Source organism: Mastigoproctus giganteus, chromosome 4 (genome assembly GCF_048544385.1).
Source record: "Mastigoproctus giganteus isolate SK-2022 chromosome 4, ASM4854438v1, whole genome shotgun sequence".
NCBI classification, from domain to species: domain Eukaryota; kingdom Metazoa; phylum Arthropoda; class Arachnida; order Uropygi; family Thelyphonidae; genus Mastigoproctus; species Mastigoproctus giganteus.
This window is the reverse complement of record NC_143578.1, coordinates 104,986,434-105,012,322: the sequence shown is the minus strand read 5'-3', so window position 1 is coordinate 105,012,322 and position 25,889 is coordinate 104,986,434. Positions and strand designations below refer to the sequence as shown.

General features: G+C 36.4%; 1 protein-coding gene across 1 annotated transcript in view; it reads left to right on the top strand.

Moving 5' to 3' along the window:
* The window catches only part of LOC150086962 (uncharacterized), a 270,054-nt gene that overhangs the window by 129,019 nt on the left and 115,146 nt on the right, over nucleotides 1-25,889 (top strand). The window contains exons 8-9 of the mRNA XM_090372337.1: nucleotides 894-987; nucleotides 21,510-21,665. Of these exons, the coding sequence (XP_090228463.1) occupies nucleotides 894-987; nucleotides 21,510-21,665 (250 nt within the window). The remainder of the gene's footprint in view (nucleotides 1-893; nucleotides 988-21,509; nucleotides 21,666-25,889) is intronic.

The window sequence follows — 25,889 nt, the reverse complement described above, 5'->3', positions numbered from 1 at the left end:
CTTATCTGGGACAAGTCATTAGCTGATAATGATAAATGGCTGGAAGTCAAGAGAAGAATAAATTTTTGATGGATAGCATTCAGAAAATATAGTCACATACTGAGGAGCAATATCCCAATTTGTCTGAAACGTAAAATAATGAAGCAATGTATACTCCCCACCATGACTATGGAAGTGAAACTTGGACACTCAAAAAAAGAATGGAAGAGAAGCTGAGAACGACACAGCGAAGAATGGAACGAATTATATTGGGAATCAGACTGCTAAATAAGAAGAGAAACACATGGATTAGGCAGCAAACTCTAGTAAAGGACATTCTTATCAAAACTAAAGAACTAAAATGGTCTTGGGCAGGAAACATAGCTCAAAGACATGATGACAGATGGACTAAGAAAATAACAGAATGGTACACAAGAGGAGCTATAAGAAAACTTGGAACACAACAAGAGAGACGGACAGACGGAATTCATGAATTTGTAGATAGTAAATGGGTGGCCATTGCACAAAACAGAAGGAACTGGAAAGTTGTTGGAGAGGCCTCATCGTGCAATGGATTGAAAATGGCTGATGATGTTGATGAAAACAGAAACTTTACTTTTTGACTTCCCTTTGTATATTGTGCCAAGATTAATTTTTCCTAATTGGGTTTTATAAGGAAAAAAAGTCACACACCTTAATTTTCCTTTTGGTGTTTCCTTTAACTTCTTAAGAAGTTAATGGAAACACTGTTAGGCAACAGTTTATTGTTGCGTAACAGTTATTGTTATTTGTTTCTTTATAAACAAAACTTATTCATTGTTTCTTTTATAAACAAAATTATTGTTATTTTTATGTTTTATATTACCCATATATTGGGTAAAATTAGAATAAATCTTCCTTGATATATCTTCTAGGCAACAGATGTGTTAATGGGGAAGGCTTGAGCCAGGATGGACTGGTTGTTAACGATTCTCATGCAGAAGTCATTACACGACGAGGATTTCTAAGGTATTTTCACACATTTGCAGAATTATATTAGGGTTAAAATTGTTTCATTAAATAAAATAATGATATTAAAATAGTGACTTATTATGTGCTTTCATAATTATCTCTATGACAGGATAATGACTTTTGCTGCATCAGCAGAAAAAAATAATAAAAAATTAAACTTGTTTATGCACCCTCTTACTTCTACCATACTCTTTCCACTGACAGAAGAGGCCAATCCAGTCCCCCCCACCTTAAATTTTGCCAAACTGTCATCCTTATCTATCCAGAAAGGCAATTTATTGCAGTGGTCCATGTTGTGCCAACCAACAAACGTCTTGAGTGTAGTCTGTTAGTTTCCCTCCATAGCTTGTATTTATATCCTCTGGTTTTTATTTACTATTTCAATGTGCAAATTCCATTTTCTGTTGAATGATAGAATGCAACTCTGCAGATTAAAAAGTCATTTAAAAACAAGGCATCCTGGCTACATAACCAGAGCAATTTTTTCCAATGCTGAGTAGAAAATCTATGCCAGCAAAACACAATGTTGAAAGAAATTACACTGGAGGAAAACCTTGATAACAAACCTTGCTGGCCATGATAGATATGTGAAAAATGATCCTTGGTTAAAATGCCAAAAGAATAATAATTAAAAATATACATAGGTTCTGCTACTTTTCTGGCTACTCAACTATGCTTTGAAACTACAGTATACATCCTTTTTATTTCTTCTTTTCAAACTTGGGTAATTTTTTGCTATCACCTATAATTTCACCATTCTTTGATCAGCCTTGCTACCTTTTGATTTGATTTGCATTTACTGCTGCTTCTTATTATTATTTTTACTTTTATTTGATTTGTATTGTTTCGTATTTATTACTAATTATTTTTATGCTTATTTGTATTTTATTTGAATTTTCATCATTACACTCATTTTTATGGATAATCAACAATTGAATAACATACTACATGGGCAGAGTATTATAAATTTGACCATGATGGTCAAATTTATAATACTGTCATACTTTAAATTCTGAACACTCACATTTGACACACACTACATAAAGCAAACCAGCATCAAATGCTTCCAGCCTGAATAACATTGATTCAACAAATTCACCAATTAACTTTGTCTTACATGCCCCTATATGCACTCTCAGCAGCTTACTGACATTGCAGAAGTAGCAATGTAGTTTACCTTATAACATGCCTTATCTGCAACATGATATATGTTGGTCAAACAAGCAGTAAGTTACACCTCGGACTTAACCTCCATAGATCTAATATTAGCGACCACAGTAGCCACAATAATAGTAGCAACTCTGAACAGGATGAGGCCCCGAGTGCATCTTGAGGCCAAGCAATATTTGTGCGATTCATAAAGTGCTCTTCAAAGGCGATTAAAGTTATTTTTAAGTTCTTACATTTCTCAAAGCCCAAAGTTAGAACACAGAAAGGAAACCCACCTTTCTTTCTTTATCCATATTTCTAGGTCACTAACAAACTAACACTTTAACCGCTTTCGCCTCCTAGCGGCATTGCTCCTGCCTCCTCATGGCGGAGCCGGAAACCTTGGCAGATAAGTCCTCTTGCCAAGGGCTAAAAGGAGCAAACATGGCAAACTTACCATCAGGATATTGAGAACGATAATCCAAAGAGACAAAAGACTGATTGGATGGAGCAACTTTGCCCATTGTTCTTAATCATCCATTCACTTACTAGTCAGCCCATGAATAAATTATCTCCTTTTGTCATACAAAAACATCTGGAGGGTATTGTAGGATCTCCCAAGACGGTGAAGTGACTGCAATCAGTCTTACTAGTAGAAACCCTGAACCACAGGCATTCTGAGAAGCTGTTACAACTTACAAGCTTTGCTGCCATTCATTCCAGTTAAAATATCTCCTCACACAACCCTAAATTCATCTAAGGGTGTGATATATTAAACACAGTTGTGACCTATTAAACGTCACCGAAGAAGAAATAACCCAAGAGCTGCAGGGACAACACGTAATTAAAGCAAGACGAATAATGATTAAAAAAGATAATCAGCTTACACCTACCAGAAATGTTATTCTTACCTTCAATACACCCACCTTATCCTCCTCTGTAAAAGCAGGTTATTTACTTTGCTGCATCTGCCCTTACATTCCAAACCCTTTAAGATGTTATAAATGCCAAAAGTATAGCCACTCACAAACTGTATGCAGAGGAGTTCCTGTCTGCCCCAATTGTGGGTCCTCAGATCACATAAAAAGTAACTGTACAGCTACAAAAATGACCTGCCCAAATTGCAAAGGTGACCATCCTGCATATTCTAAGACATGTGAAAAGTGGAAAACTGAGAAGAAAATAGTGAAATACAAGGTTGAGAACAAAATCAGTTACCAAGAAGCGAGAAACGTAGTTGCACCTATTATAACCAAAAATATGACTTATGCCAATGCTGTAAAAAAGTATCAAACAGTCTCCACTCAAACCGATGTAACAGTTCCCACTAACAAATCAATTTCTGATTGGGCTAGAAATGTTCTTTCTAAACAACAATCCAAGTTCTCTGACCAAGCAAATAATACTCCTCTGACAATACCAGCAGCATCTCCTACTCCGGTCATAGATACCATATCTCATAGTTCAAACGCAAATGTAGTTAAAAATATAATCAGGACACAACTATGGACTCAGATGGCACATCCATACAGGATGATTCCCTTCTAGAAATCCATGCAGAAGAAGAAATGGACACAGGTCAGCCAGTTTTCTCCAAAAAAGATAAACCTAAATTGGAACATAATAAGCCAGTAACCTTCAAAAAGCAGTCAGATACAGCTCCATCAATTAAACACAAATAATGCCTTGTATTTTACAATGGAACTGCAGAGGTTTTTGTTGTAACACAGATGATATCCATGTTCTAATTAACTGATATTCTCCAGTTGCCCTTTGTCTTCAGGAAACTTACCTAACCTTGCAAATTTCTTCTTCAGTAAAGAACTATTGCCTTTATCAAAGAGATCGTAATACAGCAAATGCTGTCCATGGTGGTGTAGCAATCCTGATAAATTCAAAGATCCAACTAAACATATTCCACTTCAAACTGAAATAGAAGCTGTTCTGTTCATATAACTCTCCATATTTCAATAACACTTATCTCAGTATACCTACCACCAAACCATACTTACTGTTTAAAAGATCTTGAAGATCCCTTCATACAGATACCTCCACCTCTCTGTATATTAGGGGATTTTAACGGACACCACCCCTTATGGAGTAATCCTAAACTGGTTGACTAAACACGTGGTTGACTTGTTGAAAGTTTGTAGAGTCACAAAACCTCATTTTACTCAATACTGGTGCACACACTCACATACAACTCCCAACTGTACACACCTCAGCAATAGATCTCTCAATTTGTTCTCCAATGCTGGTTCCGACCATAGAGTGGTACGTTTTAAATGGTCCTATGGGCAGTGATCACTTTCCAATCATATGCAATTTTTTAATATCAAAGACTCCTTCAAACAAACCTCGCAGGAATGGAAATTTGTTCGTGCAAACTGAGCAAAATTTCGATCATCAATCTCTCTTTTTAAGGAAAAATTCCAGCTCCAGAATATTGATAATGTAACATTACATCTTCTAAAAGTGGCCAAGGACACAATACTAGTATCACAAGGACACAATACTCTGAACTTTTGCATACCTTTAGAACAGCCCACAATGGGCTGTTCTAAATGTCAGGCCAGATGGGATTTATTATGTCATGCTACAACATCTTGATGACAAAGCTTTGCGCCTGCTCTTGGTTTTTTACAGTCGTATATTTTTAGAAAATGTTTTTCCGGCTTCTTGGCATCACTCTAGTGTTTTGGCATTCCTAAAGCCTGGGAAAGATCCAACTAATCCCCATAGCTATAGACCGATGTCTCTCTCAAGCTGCCTGAGCAAAATCCTTGAAAAAATTGTCCACAGAAGACTCATATGGATTATTGAGTTTGAACATCTAAAGCCATACCCAATATGGTTTTCGTAAAAATAAGTCATGCTTAGATCTTATGGTCAAGGCTGAATTCACCATTCGAAATGCCTTTGTTAAATGTGAACATCTTTTAATGGTTTCAATAGATATTGAGAAGGCTTTTGACACCACCTGGCGACATATTTAGTAATCTTTACTCTCTTGGTCTGCGGGGCAACCTTCCTATATTTATTCAGAACTCCTACGTACGAGATTGTTTCAAGTTCAGTATAAACATGCTGTCTCCACAACGTTCATACAGGAAGAAGGAGTTCCACAGGGATCAGTACTGAGTGCCACTCTGTTTGCTCTTAGAATAGATTCCAGCACCAAAGAGCTTCCAAATACAGTTGAGACCTACCTTTTTGCAGATGACCTTTCCATCTCCTGCCATTCCCAAAACATGGTCTATTGAACAGCAGCTTCAGATATCGCTTAATAAAATACAACAGTGGGCCAGCCTCAATGGCTATCGACTCTCGTAGCAGAAAACAGTTGCTATCCATTTTTGTAGGCAATGCAAACTTCATCCGAATCTAAACTTCAAATTTATAATGTGTCTATCCCAGTCACTAATAACATCAGATTTCTAGGATTAACCCTTGACAACAAGTAAAATTTTATATACCTATTAAAAATGTACATACTTCCTGTCTAAAAAAGTTAAATACAGTAAACCCCCGCTATTCGCGGTATCTGTATTCGCGGTTTCGCGTATTCGCGGTCGCTGATTTAAACCTAAAAAAAATGTGAATTTTAAAGCGCCGTGAACATTTTCCGCCATGAAAAAAACATGGGTGTGGCTAAAATAATTTTGCCCAGTCCACAGAGTAGTACAGTCAGTCGTCGTATAACACGTGTTTACACTACACTAATTCGATCTTACACGATTTATAAATAGGGGAACGATATCTTATATAACACGAACCGAATTCGCTTATACACGATTCGCCTTTGTGTTTACAAGAAATGGCAGTCGAACGCGGAATCACCCCAACTGAACGCAACACGATAGGAATGAAGAGAAGATTCTGAAAATGTATTTATTTTTTTATAGCAGTGAAGGGGAAACACATTTCACCATAATAACGTAAAAACCAACACAATTCCAGCTATTGGTATTATCGCAAATGCAATTAGAGTTCACTACCAGTTTATAACAGATTCCACTAGCAGGAACGCAACTGGAAATTGTTTTTATTGTTTTATGGTAGTAACCCCCAGAAATGTAAAATGTGAGCTAGTGACGTGTTAATAGAGTTGTCTCTGCCTTTATGGTGTTGTTTATTCAGTTGCTACACGCTCACAGCTTTATGTGTATCAAGTGTGCCTCCTCGTTTTGTAATTGTGCTTTATTCTCTAAAAATGAGTAAAAATAACTTAAAAGGTGTAAAAAGGAAGTGTCCTGCGCTCAATGGGTGGGGGGTGACAAAATCGCGAGCGCGGATGTTTTAAGCTAATCCTTGTTCAGTATGTGTAATGCACTTGTCATAGAAGGTTTCATCTCTTGCTTTTAATTGATACGTTTACAAAAGTGAAAAATCTACCATTTTGCAATGTGTTGATGTAAACAGACTTTTTCGAGCGTGTTAAAGTTAAAAGAAAGTGACTTTATTGTGGACAAGTTCTTTTCTAATCCTACAAAAATATGGCCGCGAATAAAAAGGGAATTGTGAAAAGATCAAAGAAGGTGATGACATTAGCGAGTAAAACTGTTAGACAAAATTTCTAATGGTGAAAGTGTCTCCTCAGTGGCAAAACATTATAAAATCAACGAGTCAACGGTACGATCAATCAAGAAATCTGAAGAAAAAATCCGCCCTAGTGTCCGTGAAAACGTGCTAATTGCATCAAAAATTTGTTCTATAACTCGTGATGTGAAATTAGAAAAAAATGGAAAAGGCTTTAAATCTGTGGATAGAAGACCGAACTCAAAATAAAATTCCGTTAAGTTCACTCATCATTCGTGAAAAGGCAAAACACCTTTATCAACACTTTAGTGAAACTGGTGAAAACACTGGTGGGATAAGTTTTTTAGCCAGCAAAGGCTGGTTTGAAAGATTTAAAAATCGATATGGTTATTTTTCGCCCAGCAACCCATGTTCTTGATATGTTTTTGAAAGGTTTCTTTAAAATGTCTAATAAATATGTACAGTATTACATTTAGTAAATTAATAAGAGGAGTTTACCTCAATATAGTACGTGGAACACTTCCGTATGATACCCTCCAGAAATTAAAACGGAAAAAACGAAAAAATCGGCAACTTACCGGTCCATTAAAGTAAAATATAAATAAAGTAAAATATAAATAATTAAATAATCAATTTAACACAATTCAAAATCAATTCAAAACAATTAAAATTCAAATTAACGCAATTAAAAGAATAACGAAAATATTCAAAACGATCTTCCTTCCTGAAGCTGACAATGCTTTTCGACCGACTGTCGTGATCACAGGAATGAAAATCACCGAATCAGGCTAAACCTGCAACTTAAATAGTGATTGTGTCTTCGCGCATGCGCGTAAAGGTCCACGCATCGGAGATCAAATATGGCCGCCGAACATTAACAGAATTCTCGTGTAATTTAATTTCAATGGTTTCTGCAATTAATAGTCGCGTATAATTACGTTGAACGTTAAGTATTTTGGCCTCGTTAAATAAAAAAGTATGTTTTTCGTTAATGGCATGAAAGGCTAATTCTGACGCTGCTGAACGAGAAGCACGAACTGCGGCTTCGTGTTGATTTACACGAATATTAAGAGAAAACCGCGTCGAACCCTGATAAGACGAGTCGCAATCACCGCAAGAAATGTTGTATACTAGATCATTAATTTGTGTTGCGAACGCGGAAAGAACCGAGCGATTGTTCAGTATAGTGTGTAACTTCCATATAGGCCTAGCTATAATTTTAAATTCGGTATCTTTAAAGAATCTGTTAAGCTGTTTGTGCCACTGTTCAACGTATGGGACAGAAATAAAGTATTTTTTGATATTACTATTGTTGATTGGTGCAGTATTTTGTATCCTATCCTTAGCTTGTACCCTAATTCGATTTATTGTGTTAATGGGATAACCCCTGTTCATGAATCTGCTAGTTAATATTTGTATTTCTGAGTCCAAAGCAGAATCCGTCGTTGAATATTTATAGGCATTTAGAAATTGATTAAAGATAATCGATCTTTTGTAGGTGAACGGGTGGTAGCTATTATAATGTAGAAGCATACGGGTGTTTGTGGGTTTTCGATAGATGCTAAATTGTATTTTGTTCGAGTCCCGGGTAAGCGTGAAATTTAGAAAGTTTAATGATTTAGTATCCGTATCTTCCCTTTCCAATGTAAATTTGAGTCTAGAATGAATATTATTAAACGAATGTAAAATGTCTTGGATAGTATTACTATCGGTAATAACTAGAACATCGTCTAAATACCTCCCATAGTATGCGATACGGGGACGAAAAGGTGTCAAATGTATCTGCTCAATCGTTGAGAGATAGATCTCTGACATTAAGCCACTCAGGCTCAAACCCATTGGTAATCCAAAAATTTGTTTGTACACCTTGTCTCGAAAGGTGATGTAGTTAGCCTCAACTAATAGTTTAATTAAGTGAAAAATTTCCTTAATAGGCAGCTTCGTATAATTAATCGGTGTCGAGTTTTTATTTAACATATCCCAAATAATATCTAATGTGTATTCAACGTTTACATTCGTATATAATGAGGTAACATCTAATGAGAATAAATTGTCATTGTCGCCGAGTCTACAGTCTTTAAGATTATTAAATAATGTATCGTAATTCTTAATCCCAAATTGTATAACCTGTCTAAAAGGTTTTATAATGTTATATACATATGTGGCTAAGGCTGAAAATGCCGAGTTCCTGTAGGAAACAATAGGTCGAATCGGAAATCCAGGCTTGTGTAATTTTACCTGACCAAAAAGTGCAGGAATATTGTATGTTCTGGACTTCAATTCCTTCAACTGAACCATAGTAATGTAGTCGTTTTTTTTTTCTCTGACATTAAGCCACTCAGGCTCAAACCCATTGGTAATCCAAAAATTTGTTTGTACACCTTGTCTCGAAAGGTGATGTAGTTAGCCTCAACAAAAAAAAAAAAAAAAACGACTACATTACTATGGTTCAGTTGAAGGAATTGAAGTCCAGAACATACAATATTCCTGCACTTTTTGGTCAGGTAAAATTACACAAGCCTGGATTTCCGATTCGACCTATTGTTTCCTACAGGAACTCGGCATTTTCAGCCTTAGCCACATATGTATATAACATTATAAAACCTTTTAGACAGGTTATACAATTTGGGATTAAGAATTACGATACATTATTTAATAATCTTAAAGACTGTAGACTCGGCGACAATGACAATTTATTCTCATTAGATGTTACCTCATTATATACGAATGTAAACGTTGAATACACATTAGATATTATTTGGGATATGTTAAATAAAAACTCGACACCGATTAATTATACGAAGCTGCCTATTAAGGAAATTTTTCACTTAATTAAACTATTAGTTGAGGCTAACTACATCACCTTTCGAGACAAGGTGTACAAACAAATTTTTGGATTACCAATGGGTTTGAGCCTGAGTGGCTTAATGTCAGAGATCTATCTCTCAACGATTGAGCAGATACATTTGACACCTTTTCGTCCCCGTATCGCATACTATGGGAGGTATTTAGACGATGTTCTAGTTATTACCGATAGTAGTACTATCCAAGACATTTTACATTCGTTTAATAATATTCATTCTAGACTCAAATTTACATTGGAAAGGGAAGATACGGATACTAAATCATTAAACTTTCTAAATTTCACGCTTACCCGGGACTCGAACAAAATACAATTTAGCATCTATCGAAAACCCACAAACACCGGTATGCTTCTACATTATAATAGCTACCACCCGTTCACCTACAAAAGATCGATTATCTTTAATCAATTTCTAAATGCCTATAAATATTCAACGACGGATTCTGCTTTGGACTCAGAAATACAAATATTAACTAGCAGATTCATGAACAGGGGTTATCCCATTAACACAATAAATCGAATTAGGGTACAAGCTAAGGATAGGATACAAAATACTGCACCAATCAACAATAGTAATATCAAAAAATACTTTATTTCTGTCCCATACGTTGAACAGTGGCACAAACAGCTTAACAGATTCTTTAAAGATACCGAATTTAAAATTATAGCTAGGCCTATACGGAAGTTACACACTATACTGAACAATCGCTCGGTTCTTTCCGCGTTCGCAACACAAATTAATGATCTAGTATACAACATTTCTTGCGGTGATTGCGACTCGTCATATCAGGGTTCAACGCGGTTTTCTCTTAATATTCGTGTAAATCAACACGAAGCCGCAGTTCATGCTTCTCGTTCAGCAGCGTCAGAATTAGCCTTTCATGCCATTAACGAAAAACATACTTTTTTATTTAACGAGGCCAAAATACTTAACGTTCAACGTAATTATACGCGACTATTAATTGCAGAAACCATTGAAATTAAATTACACGAGAATTCTGTTAATGTTCGGCGGCCATATTTGATCTCCGATGCGTGGACCTTTACGTGCATGCGCGAAGACACATAATCACTATTTAAGTTGCAGGTTTAGCCTGATTCGGTGATTTTCATTCCTGTGATCACGACAGTCGGTCGAAAAGCATTGTCAGCTTCAGGAAGGAAGATCGTTTTGAATATTTTCGTTATTCTTTTAATTGCGTTAATTTGAATTTTAATTGTTTTGAATTGATTTTGAATTGTGTTAAATTGATTATTTAATTATTTATATTTTACTTTAATGGACCGGTGAGTTGCCGATTTTTTCGTTTTTTCCGTTTTAATTTCTGGAGGGTATCATACGGAAGTGTTCCACGTACTATATTGAGGTAAACTCCTCTTATTAATTTACTAATATTATTATCAACGTAGAACATATTGAGTATTACAGCTCTGATTCATACTATCTAAGTATTACATTTAATAAATTGTTTCTTATTTTCATTTCGATGCCTTATGCTTTTTTTTTTTTTTTTTTTATGTACTTACTCTCTACGTTTGTCTATGTACATAGTCATTATGTAGGTAAATACACATAATACGTACAGACAAAATTTTAGACTAATTTTTGTTATATATTTCATACTTTGGAACGGAACCCTTTTATTACCATGGGCGCCATAACTCAGTATTCGCGTTTTCAGTATTCGCAGAATTTCTCAGGAACGTAACCCCCGCGAATAGCGGGGGTTTACTGTATACTCAAAGCTTTATCCTCCCAAACATGGGTGCAGATCATACATCTCTGCTTAGACTATACCGGGCATTAATCAGATCCCGTCTTGATTATGGAGCTCCCATCTATGATTCAGCCAGATTGAGTGCATTGCGCTGACTTGATCCAATTAAATACAGTGCTTTGAGGCTTGCACTTGCTGGTGATGTTCTGAAAGCACATCACCAGCATATAGGTCTCTACATTGATGCCCACGAGTCCCCACTAACTTTACATAGGAAAACACTGTTATTGAAGTATGCTGTCAAGATATATAAAGTTGTGCCATGCATCCAATTCAGTCATACCTGTTCAATCCACCATTAGAAAACATTTTCAGAATTAAACCTAGCATAGTAAAGCCAGCTGGTCTTCGCCATCTTGAACTGATGCAAATTTGGCATGTTTCCATCCAATTCATACAACAGGTAACAACTTGTACTCAACCACCATGGGCTCCACCTCCTATACTGACCTGTGACACTTACTCTGTCAGTGAGGAAAGAACATTTTACAAACATCAAATATCAAACAACTTCATGAAGCCCACACTCAAAGATACATTGACTTTTCTCCAATTTATACAGAGAGCTCTAAATCTAATTCAGACGTTGGAGTGGCTGCAGTGTTTCCAAATACCATTATTTCAGCATCCCTGCCATCTGAATTCAGTATCTTCTCAGCTGAATTATATGCAATTAAAATAGCTTTACAAAATCTCTGTTCTGACTGTGCTTTAAAAATCTGTTATTTACACCGATTCCCTCAGCTCAATCATGGCTTTATGTAAAGATAAAGTTCACCCTGTTCTAGATGAAATAAGAAGCATATTACTAAAAATTGAAGAACGCCATCAACTGGTCACCTTCTGCTGGATTCCATATCATTCAGGAATTTTGGACAATGAACTGGCTGATAAAGCTTCAAAAAATCCAACTACCTTAGACTTAACTAATATACCTGTTCCACCATCATTAACCATTCAGGCTGCATGCCTGTCAGAATGGCACTCTAAAATTAATAATAAACCCTTTCAATTTAAACATGATCCAAAAATTTGGCGCTCCAGTGTTTGCACATCAAGACGAGAAGTAGTCCTTTCAAGGGCAAGAATAGGTCATACTTATCTGACACACCTTTATTTACTCACAGGGGACGACTCGCCACAGTGTCCACTTTGTAATATAAATCTGAGTATTAAACACATTCTCATTGACTGCCCTTACTATAAACAAGACAGAACTTCAACCCTGCTATCACTGGTAAATCTTAGTTAAACCAATAACTTTAGAGAATCCCATTGGAGACAATGAGATTCTCTAATATTTCAGAATTTTTCAACTTCTTAAAGCAAACTGGACTTTTTAATCAATTCTGAATTTATGATAGTTTCCCATTTCTTTTCATAATAAATGAATAGGTGCATTATAGCCAAAGTAGCTTATGCGCCATCAAACCTCCATAATAACAACAACAGGAAATTGAATACAAGCATTTCCAATTTTATTGCTCTGCCAATATCTATATATCTCAATTCTAGCACATATAACTGATCCGTGCATAAGAACTAGGCAGGAGGAATTATTCATGCTAAAATTGAAGGCTCTTTATCCATATGGCCTCAATAACAAATTTAACTATAAAATTACTAACAGTATATCAGATATATGTATTTATGACAAATTTCAAATTGTCACAAGTATTTGTAAATCAAGGCCTAACAAGAAGCACAAACTGAAGAATAACAATATACCCTACAAGCACAAATTGGGTAACTTTGAATTTCGGAATGGGACAGCAGCTACGCTGATGTACAAAAGATTCATGACCTACTCATCATCATCATCAGCCATTTTCAATCCACTGCAGGATGAAGGCCTCTCCAACAACTTTCCAGTTCCTTCTGTTTTGTGCAATGGCCATCCATTTACTACCCACAAACTCATGAATTTCATCTGTCCATCTCCATTGTTGTCTTCCAAGTTTTATTCTACCTCCTTTTGGGTACCATTCTGTTATTTTCTTAGTCCATCTGTCATCATGTCTTCGAGCTGTGTGTCCTGCCCAAGACCATTTTAGTTCTTTAGTTTTGATAAGAATGTCCTTTACTTGAGTTTGCTGCCTAATCCATGTGTTTCTTTTCTTATCTAGCAGTCTGATTCCCAATATAATTCGTTCCATTCTTCGCTGTGTCTTTCTAAGCGTCTTTTGGTGAGTTCCCAAGTTTCACTTCCATAAGTCATGGTGGGGAGTATACATTGCTTCATTATTTTACGTTTCAGACATATTGGGATATTGCTCCTCAGTATGTGACTATATTTCCTGAATGCTATCCATCCAAAATTTATTCTTCTCTTGACTTCCAGCCATTTATCATTATCAGCTAATAACTTGTCCCAGAAAAGTATATGACTCCACCTTTTCAATTACTGCTCTTTCAATCATTATATCCCTTTCCGTGGCATACTTGTTCATCATTACTTTTGTTTTAGCCATATTCATCTTTAGTCCAAAATCCTTACTAACTTGGCATAACTGATTAAGATTTTCCTCTAATTCTTTGGGATCGTGGCTTATGACCACAATGTCGTCTGAAAATCATAAATGGTTTAGGTACTCCCCATTCACATTGACTCCTTTCTGTGACCAGTCTAATCTACTGAAAGGTTCCTCAAGGGCAGTAGCAAAAAACTTCGGAGATATTGTGTCTCCTTGTCGAACTCCTTTCTCAATTTTAAATTTCCTACTGTCTTTGTCAGTCTAATAAAGGAGGTAGCGTTCTCATATATTTTCTTCAAAATCATAATATATGGGGTATCTATGCCTTGTCTTTCCAGTGCCTGAAACATTGCCTTATGCTGTATGGAGTCAAATGCATTTTCATAATCTACAAATGCCAGGCATAATGGTGTTTTATATTCATTTGGTTTCTCCATTAGCTGTGACATTATGTGAAAGTGATCCATAGTTGAGAATCCTGTCCTAAAGCCAGCTTGCTTTTTCAGTTGATTCTCATGAAGTATTCTTTTTAATCTGTTAGTAATGACCCTTGTGAACAGTTTGCAAATGTGGGATAACAAGCTAATTGGTCTATAATTTACAATTTCTGATTTATCTTCTTTCTTATGCAGCAAGACTATAATTGCATTATTCCACTCCTTAGGCATCACACCTTTTCTAATGCATTTTGTGTCATGTCATGTCTCTTCCTCCCAATTTTAACAACTCTACAGTAACTTCATCTTCCCCTGGGGCTTTTTGATTCTTCATTTTCTTCAATGCATGTTCTACCTCATCAGGAAGGATATCAGGTATGTTGTATGTGTTACTAATTTGCAATCCATCTTCCCCACTGCTGGCATCATTCCCTTGCTCCTTATATAACTCTTTATAGTAGTCTTCTGCTATTTGAATTATTTGTCTTTCTGTATTACTGCTCATGGCTGCTGATTTAAATCCTTTGTTTTCCCTTAATGCTTGTTCTACTTTTCTTTTGTTAAATTTTCTTATGTCCTCCCTGAGTCTCTTTCTAATGGCTTTGCTGTATACTCAATTTTCTCCATGTCGGTGTTTTTCTTGCTCTTCATTTCTCGTCTTCGGTTCATCATGACAAGTGTTTCTTGACTAATTGTTTCTTTGGATTTCTTTTTACCTATAGGTTTCTTGGGCTTTATCACTTTCAGAAAGTTGTAATATTCCTCGTCGATATATTGGTCTTGAGCAGTCTGCAGAGTCTCAAACTTATTCTTAAGTTTCAGTACATACTGCTTTTACTCCTCTTCTGTTATCTCAAAAACCTTTGTATTATTTACTCAAGTCAGTTTTTTCCTTTCTTTTCTTGCATCTATATCAAGTGTGCATCTTACTATTCAGCACTAAACATAGTGTTCTGAAAGCCCTTTATAAATTCATCCATAATTTTGATTTCATCTAAGCACTTATTCCACCTGTTAAATGACATTTGCAAATTTAAACTAAAATTCCTCAACAATAATAAAAACATGGAACAATCTACCATCATACTGAAATATAATGCTAACATTGACAGCGACAGCATTAATATCAACCATTGCATTAACACACATGCAGATCTCCTTCCTACTAGCTACTGAAATATGCAAATCAAAGTCAGATTTAAATATTCTAAACATTTTGGTCTCATAGCATGCAATTATAAATCCTTAGCCACTAACATGAATAAATTTGAACCTGACAACAACAGATGCATATGCCACCAGGCTAACTTACAGCCCTATTAATGTCCACTTTGAGCATATTATTACTGGTAATCTCAACATTATACCCTATGAGGAGCTTAGAGATATCTTGTCGTATGGCTTCAAATTCAGACAATACACTTTCTGAAGTATTTCTGAAAAGAGTTTTTGCCTATTTGATTGCATTAAAGACAAATTTCAGGGTGCATTTTCACGTTAACAGTAGTCTCTATAGCTGAATTTGGGAGCCCATTTTCTTCAAATGTTAATTTTTTTGAGTCTATTTTCTCTTAACATACATGAAAACTTTCAAGATTTATCAAGTAATCACATTCTTTGAAGGAAGTTTTTGCATGTAAACATTCCTCAGCTTTTGGATTAATGTAAGGAACGATTCATAGAAATGTGGGACACGATTCCCACTACAGGCAACCAGAGGAATCTTACAATTAACTGTACACATTACATTCAGTACATAAAAAACTATGTGAGTACGCAGCAAATACATAGACAGTGCAATATACACAGCTAATATTGGATTAAATAGATTTTATAGTTATTATAATAGATTGATTATACAGAGCTTATATTGCATTATATAGATTATATAGTTATTATAATAGATTATACAGAGCTTATATTGCATTATATCGATTTTACAGTTATTATATACAAGCTGCAACACATTGAGACAGTCTGGAAACTTTCACTGGGAATTCACTAGTTCCGCAGACAATTGCAGGAATGCTGACTGCACTTCACTATGGATTTGTGCTTTTCTCTTCTGTAGGCAGAATCTCTGCACCACACATCCAAATCAATGTTTGCGGTGTTCAGTGCACCAATGATGCTGTTCAGAAAGTGCCGCTTGAAGGTCGAAAGCTTCTGCAGGTTAGAATAGAGCACTGGACGATTTCTGAGGGCTCTATCAGGGATTTTCTAGCCTACGATTTCCTAGATATTAACGAAGTCAAGAGCAGCGGAGCACAGATTAAGCGCCATTGTGAGTTTCCTCCATGTGCTGGGCTGGGGTGTATCCGAGATTTATGCAGAGCTGTGATTTTGATGTTGTATAGGGTAGGTAAGCCCAATTGTTGGCCCACTTCGATGATAATTCCATTTCCTTCAGTACACCACTGAAGTTGAGCAGGTGAACAGCTGCAACTAGACTGCACAGTTGGATGAAAACTGGCTGCTAGCAGTGGTATCATGATTTGGCACATGTTTTTATGAACATAAATGGGTCCCCTCATCCTCATTGTCACATCCTATATTGGCATTGTTTTGGACCAAGTTTGGCCTTACATTGTGACCATGTATTCAAATGGCACTAGACTCTTTCAACAAGTCAATGTCCTGTGTCACAAGGTCCCTTCTATTGGTAATTATTCTTATGTACGGCCACCCAGATGGCTCTTTCAGGGGACTATTTGGCCCTTTGTTGGTGGATGGGTAGGCAGGCCGAAGGTATAACAGCTGACAACTCAGTTGTCAGCTGTTATATCTTCAGGCTGCCTATCCGTCCACCGATGGATGATGTTGGCTGTTTTGAATCTCATTTGCAACAAATAAGATCTATAACTGAGCTAACTTCATAATAGTGGAGAAGGATTACATTCATAATCCCACCATTTACTATGTATGAACATTTTGAGAGTTTCATTCCAGGATTTTCTGCAACTGGCCAAGTTTTTACTGTTAAAGGTGCTTTGAATTTTAGTATATTTTATAATATTAATATTTATTTTGTGCTGGTGGATTTTTGTTGGAATCTGTAAATTATGATTTATTTTCCTTATTATTTCAGACTTGGGAATGAATTCAAAAGTAAATTAGAAACATCATCAGAACTGGGCAAGTTATTTAGTTACTTGTGTATGAATTTTACAAAAGTTCCAACTTCAAAAGACCCAATATAGGTACGCCACTGGTTTTCCTGGAACGGATGGTACCGCACCTCTTTCAATCAAGAAAAAATTACAAGAGGCAATTGAAATTCCCATGACCACCAGACTAGTTTATTGGTTTGCCACAGGCAGTATTGTGTGTAGCACATGCTTACTTGATTGTTTATCACTGCAGGTTTTGGCAGTGATTCATTGAATGTGTTATTATTAGCTTATTTTACTTAAATTTAAACCCTAGTCATGGCATCTAAGAAAGATGCAAGAGTCAGTGGTGGTGTCAAGCATAAACACCAGTCTATATTGATACAAGATAAGGTATAACTGTTGAAAAAACTGGATCAAGGGGTTTTTGTGCAGGGGCTGTGTGACATAATGGCAAAAACTTGTCATCAGTATTATCATTTCTGTCATACTAATGTGATCTAGAATTCACTTTCATCAAAGAATTCAGCATCTTCATTGCCATCAAGGTCATTGCTGATTCCATATATTTTAAAGGATTTGTAACTGTCTTATGTTTTACTAATACAGTCAGTCCTCGTATTGCACGATAGGTGTGTTCCTAGAAACCCTCATGCAATGCAAAATCATGCAATATAAACAACAGGCCTTATGGGAAAAGTAGGGTTAGGTGCCGACCACCCAAGATTGAACACACATTTGTAACCAAAACATTACCAAACTCAATAAATTATTGTAATAAAATATGTATTTTATTACATAATAAAATATTGCTAATGCTTTTGCTTCTATCGTAAGCAAACTTGTTTTTTGTTTGATTTTCTATCCAAACAGCTGACAGCCGTTCCATCTCTTCCAGTTCTTTGTGTCTTAATCTAATGGATTTTAATTACACTTTGTGTTGTTCCTGCTATGAAAGTTGTTTTTATTTTCTCTGCATTCTTTGTAATTCTTCGCATTGTCTCATTTAGGCCTGTAGCACATGCAGTATCTCATTTCGCTCAAAGCATTTCACAATTTCATATTTTTTCTCTATAGACAGAGGTGAACTGGCCATAAGCCTTACCAGGGAAACCCCAGTGGGCTGGAGGCCGGTGTGATTTTGGCCATAAACGCTAGTATGAGGTCACTACAAATTTTCTCGGGTAAGAATTTTTGATCCAGTCCGCCTCTGTTTATCGATATTGCTTTTCTTTTTCTCTCTGAATCTGTAGTGTCTTCACCAGGACCGTTACTTGTTGCCAGGTGGGCAGGAGCAGCAGTGCGTAGCACATGCTTCTTGATTAGACCGGGGTTCGAGCCTGTGACCACCAAATACGGAGGACGCGGAAAGATCAGGGAATGACCACCACATATCCCGGAGCAATATGGCCACTGTAGCTAATGCTCCTAAAAACCAAATAACAAACAAATAATTTTCACACCTTTTAAGTATTTTACTCATTTTTAGGGAATAAATCACAATTACAAAATGAGGAGGCATGCTTGATATTCATAAACAAAGCTGCGCGCGTGTAGCAACTGAATAAACAACACTGTAAAGGCAGAGACGCACTACGAACACCTCACTAGTTCACATTTTACTAAAGCACATTTCTGGGGGTTACTACCATAAAACAATAAAAACAATTTCCAGTTACGTTTCTGTTAGTGGAATCTGTTATAAACTGGTGGTAAACTCGATCTAATTGCATTTGCGATAATACCGATAGCTGGAATTGTGTGGGTTTTTACGTTATTATAGTGAAATGTGTTTCCCCCTTCACTGATATAAAAAACATAAATACATTTTCAGAATCTTCTCTTGATTTCTATTGTGTTGCATTCAGTTGGGGTGATTCCGCATTCTACTGCCATTTCTTGTAAACACAAAGGCGAATTGTGCACAAGCGAATTCGGTTCGTGTTACATACGATATCGTTCCCCTATTTATAAATCGTGTATGATCGAATTCGTGTAGTGTAAAAACATGTTATATGAGGACTGACTGTACTGTTTTACTAGTGCCTACAAATTTTTCACTCATTCACACACCTGGGAAATTATTAGTCACTTCATTCATCCAATTATGATTTATTTCCTCCATCCATTTGCTCTCCTCCTCACACCCGAATGTTTTAAAGCAAGCAGGGACTGCCAAATAGTTGAATGAAAAAATATTTTCGTCTATTGATGCACTTAGAAACCAGAATATACTTATACAGTTGTCCCGTGCTATAGGGTGTTTAACTATGGCACTCTGTATTTTTTGATGCACTCTGCAGAATAGCCCCATTCACTCCAAATGCCTTGGAAGATATTGCCATTTAGCAGGTGTTTGAATGTCTGAGGGAAAAAATAAATTTCATTGGGAAAAAAAAAAAAAAAAAAATTCACCAAAAAAAAAAAAAGATTTTCAGTGGACTTCAGTTCGTTGAAAAATTGCTATCCGAACTGGAAATGACGTAGAGCATTTCCAGTTTGTGACTAGGAGAAATTTTTACATCTTTGTGTTAATTTAATATAGCTGTTTGTACTAGCATAATTTTCCTTTGTCAATGGCTGTAAAATGCTATGATCATTTGATATTGTAGGAGGGAAATATATTAAAGCTGTCACTGCACCAAATCTTTCATATTACAAAAATGTCCTCTCTGTACATCCTCCTGGCTGGTAGTTTTATGGGAAAGGAAGTACCTGCTCAGGAGTTCTAATTAAGTGAAGTTTTGTTTATAAAACTTCTTTTTAAGAACTGTTGTTTCCTAACAAGGAGTTGTGTTTAGCTGCACAATAGCACCACTCAGCAATGGTATTTGTGGGTTAATTTTAATTTCCAGTCGGTTCTAGTGTATGTACTGTTTATGATGTGTATTTTGTGTCCATATTTAATTTGCTGTGTAGGTAGTTTCAATCTCTCTCTCTCTCTAAATGGCCTCGAAGAGATCAAATGAGTCACCTAGTGCTAATAATGAAATGAGGGTGAAAAACTATCAGAAAAATTTGTCACTGGATACTAAATCAGACATTCTAAAAAGATTGCATTGGAAGAGCATTAGATTTACTTTATTTAGTGGCTTTGGGTGACATGAAAATTAACAGTAATTGAATTTGTTAATGTAAATAGAGTATACGTGTGGTTCTGTAATTTTAAGGTAAGTTCTTGCATTTTCTTTTAACGTATACTGCATTTATGTTTCATTGCATAATTTATGTATTTAAAATTTATATTTAAAGGTTTAAATTATGTAAAGAAATGGTGCCTTAAAATCAGCCAGAAACACTGATTATGCCAGTTCAGTTGAAAGTATTTAAATTATATTCTATAGAAAATTTTTCCCACTTAGTATGAATTCACTTATCACTCTGATTTAATGGCCCAGTTTAAAGTGCTAAGCTGGAAATGCCTGTACATAAAAAAAAATAAAAAATAATTTGCATCATTTTGTTTGTAGAAATGTAAATAGAGAGCTACTAAAAAAATGGTGAGGTAATTGAGATGCTCACAATGGCTGTAGATGGCACTCAATTCAGCAACTCTTTTGGTTGCTTCTGTTATGCATAATACGAACAGTTGTCCCGTTTATGCTTTACAGTGCAGTGGCCCAGGGCCATAATTCATCAGGATGAACTGGTCACTCACTCAACTGCCTTTTTCTGCAATCATCTCTGGACAATTTTGACACTACTTTTTCAAGCCATGGCTAGAAATAAAAGCATCACTGCATGCACCTAGTATACCGTTGAACCATTAGATGAAGGTGAATTTTGGGCAGTGTTTTCCTGGAAAGAAAAATTCATCTTATGGTTCATCAAAATACAATAGTTTATCCTTAATTCTTATGCCTCTGCCTTTATCCATAATAATGTTAACTCTTATCCTAATGATCCCTGGAAACAAAATGTTAAGCATGTTAGATTACACAGCTTTTAAAGTTTATATCTGTCAACCAAACTTAGAAGAAAAAGAATTTGAAGTACCACAATTAAATAAGCCAATAGTAGAAGCTGTTGCCTTGTTGGCTCTAAAACTGATGTAAGACTTAATCAAAACTTCATTAGCATATACTGTTATCAAACCCAAGCATAATTTTGCAAAAAGTTAGATAATTTTATTTGTTTCAAATAACTTTACCTTTAATAATTTGTTGCAGGTTCTTATATAAGCAACTAGTCACATTTAAAGTAGGAAAAGATCATCCAATTTTGGAACCTTCTTGTGAAAGTCATATGCTTAGAGTTCATTCGGACATTACATTTCATCTATATATATCTACTGCTCCATGTGGTGATGGAGCCTTATTTACACAGTAAGTATATATAATAAAATTTTCTTACACTTTAAGCGATTAATTGATAGTTAATTGTTACTTAATTATTTAAATTCACAAAACATATCATTTTCATTTCTAGGCCATCAGGCTGTTCCTATTGCAACCCCCCCCCCTCCCTTTATTGACCCTCATTTCTCCTTTTGGTGGTATTTTGAGATATTTTTAGATATATTTTTAGATTCCTGTTTTCTTTGTTCTCTTAATTCTGCCTAATATTAGGTATAGTTTAAGTTCTAGGTTAGGTATCATTACTTCCTTTTTATAATATGATATGCAGTTTACTATTCAATTTCATCTCACTACTGCCTTAATGTTTTTTAATATTAATATACTTGAAAATATTGTTTATTACCCATGTCATTTTATCCTTAATTCTTGTTTTAATAATTTAAAACAAGAATTAAGGATAAAATGACAATTTATTTTTTTCAATAATTTATAATTTTAAGTGTGTGCTAGCTCAGCTGAATAAGATAGAATATAAGCATTTATACTGACTTGTATAAATAATTTGATCTAAGATGGGGAAGTGACATACACCAGTGAGCCTAACCATTACGACCAGCAAGTTATGCAAATCGAAGCAACTGCAGGTGAATTACGGCTCGTGCGTGGGTTGGGGCACAGTATAAAAAACACCTGATACTCAGCTCCTTTAATCAGTGTTACTTTTGTTCTTCAGATGGGAAAGGCAGCGGACTTAAGCGAGTTTGACAAAGGCCAAATTGTAATGGCCAGATGACTGGATCAGAGCATATCCGAAATGGCACAGCTGGTGGGGTGCTCACGGTCAGCCGTGGTTAGTACCTGCCGAAAGTGGTCTGAGGAGGGAAAATCCTCGAACCGTCAGCGAGGTGTTGGACAACCATGGCTCATCAATGTTCGAGGTGAGAGAAGGCTCTCCCGGATGGTACGTGGCAACATGAGGGAGACTGTGGCACAGCTCGCTGGTAATTTGAATGCTGGTGATGGGAGTAATGTGTCACAGCACACAGTACATAAGAACCTGCTGAAAAATGGCGCCTCCGTAGCCAGGTGGGAAGGAGCAGCAGTGCGTAGTACATGCTTCTTGATTAGACCGGGGTTCGAGCCCGTCACCACCAAATACGAAGCATGCGGGCGGAAAGGTCAGGGAATGACCACCGCACCGGAGCAATATGGCCTTAGTTGCTAATGCTCCTAAAAAAAAAAAAAACCCCAAAACCCTGCTGAAAATGGGGCTGCATAGCCGCAGGCCACTCAGAGTGCCCATGCTAACCACGGTTCACCGGCGACAGCACCTACAATGGGCACATGAGCATCGAAACTGGACCTTGAGTGATTGGAAGAATGTCGTCTGTTCCAATGAATCATGTTTCCTGTTACACCATATGGACAGCTGGGTATATGTGCATCATTTACCCGGGGAAGTGATGGCGCCAGGATGCACTGTGGGATGAAAACAAGCCGGTGGCAGCGATATTATGCTTTGGGCAATGTTCTGCTGGGATACCCTGAGTCCAGTCATCCGTGCGCTGTGCACTCTGATGTCTACCACCTAACTAAACATCACTGCTGACCAGGTACACCCTTTCATGGCAACGGTCTTCCCCTCTGGCAGTGCTGTCTTTTAGCAGAATAATGTGCCATGCCACAGCACCTGGAATTTTTCGAGACTGGTTCGCAGAACATGAGGAAGACATCCAGGTATTGCCCCTGGCCTCCAAATTCCCCAGACATCAGTCCTATTGAACATCTGTGGTTTTGTTGGAACAGCAACTCTGATCTGCGGTGGCTCAACAATGCATTTTATAAGTATTAGAGAATCTGCTTGTTACATGTTGGTTCCAGATACCATAAGACACATTTAGAAATCTGGTAGTATCCATGCTTCACTGGGTATGAGCTGTTTTGGCTGCACATGGAGGACCAATATCGTATTAGGTAGGTGGTCATAATGTTTTGCCTCATCAGTGTATATCATTAGTGTTAGAGGAAGGTGGCAACTTATACTTCCTGAAGTGGTACCACAAAGCATTGCTACAAAAGTTTTCAGAAAGACAGGTGAGTATGAGTGTGTTCTAATCTAATTTCACAGTGATGTTCCCCAAATGAATTTTCAGAAACTCCTGTTCACCTTGTATGTTACCTTTATTTGTATGAAAAACCCAACATTGTAAGGAGCCTGGAAAATCACCATTACAGGTGGCCAACACTTCTTCCTTGTATGCTAAATGGGCAGAATATTAACTTGATTGTGTTCCCTACATTGTTCTGTAAAATTAATATGGTCTTGGTGTTCATATAGTATTTTAAACAAATAATAGAAAAGCCTTGCGGTGTTGCAATTTTGCACCTTTTGTTTCAAAATGACTCATGATACACGAAGCTGGTTCTGTCCTTAAGTACTAAGAATATGTACCTGCCAATTCTCTGGATTTACAATGAAGATCTCATTTTTTCCCCCTCTTTTTTTTTTTAATGAAATGATAGTAAAACTATGGCTTTACTGTTCAATTTAGAATTTTAAAACAATTCTGTAAATTTCTGCTTAATTTTGTTCTTCTAATAATTAATGAATTGACTGTCAGGTGTGCTAGTCTCTGCTCTGTGAAATAGATAAACACATAAGTTACGTGTTCCATGTATTTCATGGAAGCAACTTCTACCCTGTGATTCACATTATGTAATGCAGGGCATAAATTATGTCAATTTTCAATATTTTTTTTGCATGTGTGTGTATGGTGTGAAGCTAATTTGATAATGTCCTTCTGTGAGATCCCAAATATCAAGCAGATATGATGTGTTTAAGAAGATGTATACGTAGGATTTTCAATGGAGACCCAATTTTTTTATTCCTTTTTTTTTAATGAAAGGACAGTTAAACTATGACTTTGCTGTTCAATTTGGAATTTTAAAACTATTCTGTGAGTTTCAGCTTAATTTTGGTCCTCTTCTAATAATTAATGAATTGGCTGTCAGGTGCACTAGTCAGCTACCCTGACAGCTGTTATAACTTCTGGTTAAAGTAATGTTGACTTTTCCATATTTTAGGAAACCTGTATATCTCATATTTTGGTAGAAAATATGATGTAGTTAGACCTTTGCAAACAATTGAGCATACGAACATGTGTAGCCCCAAGTGATTGATCTAAACAAGCTTCAAAAAGATTTTAAAAGTGGCTTCTGAGAGAATATTTAAGATTTAAATGGCAGAGTTATTTAATTTTTGATCTTCCAAGTAAAGAAGTAAGCTATGTAGAAAGAAAGGAAAGGCATCTATCTTCCTGTATATAGAACTGACCTCCACTAACCTCTTATCACTTGGCCACTCGTGGCACTGCTCAATCTTCCACATGGCAGGGCTGGTAACCTGTGGCAGTGGGTTATCCTCAAGGGCTTAAAGGAGTAGTGATGGATCATGACAACTACCCTGCACTTGAACCTAGACACTTATCTTACTGTGACCTAAACAAAACGGACCTGACCCATCTCAACCAAAAAGACTACGAAAAAAATGAATATCAACAGGAATATCCAACAATCCTTATCTTACACTCTCTTTCTTCCAAATCTGTGAGATTTGGACGAAAGCTGTCTAACCACAATGGCCGTTATGACCTAAATACTGAATTAAATCATGCTACAAGTGCCAAAAATTTGATGACTCAAACAGTATGCCAAGGGGATGTAGTTTACTTGAAGTTTGAAGTCACACCTGTAACTTCAAAGCCTGTACTCAAATGGACTGACTGCACTGCAAAATGCCACAATACCCAAATTGTAAAGGCCACCATCCAGCCTACTGAAAAGCCTGCAAACTCCGGGAGGTAGAAAAAAATTCCAAAAAGTACAAGGTTAAACAAAAATGTAACCTATCAAGAAGCTAGAAAGTTATGCTGAACATGTCAAAACTCATCTATGATACAGCAACTCAGAAATATCAGTTGATAGCAATACAAATAGGTATCACTGTATCCCCATCCATGTCAATTGCTGATCAAGCTTGATCTGTCATTTCCAACAGACACCTATGGAGCAAGGTGCAATGAATTGTGCTAGCAACACTCTGCTTACTATTCCACCAACTGCTTCTCATACTCTGCCAAAATTTTAAAATTGAAGGTATCAGCCCCAGCTAAGAAAGACCAGCATCAATATCCATGCCATTTAAAATGCCTATTTTCTTTCCTAGGGTGGTGATTGGAGGTGAAGCTTTCA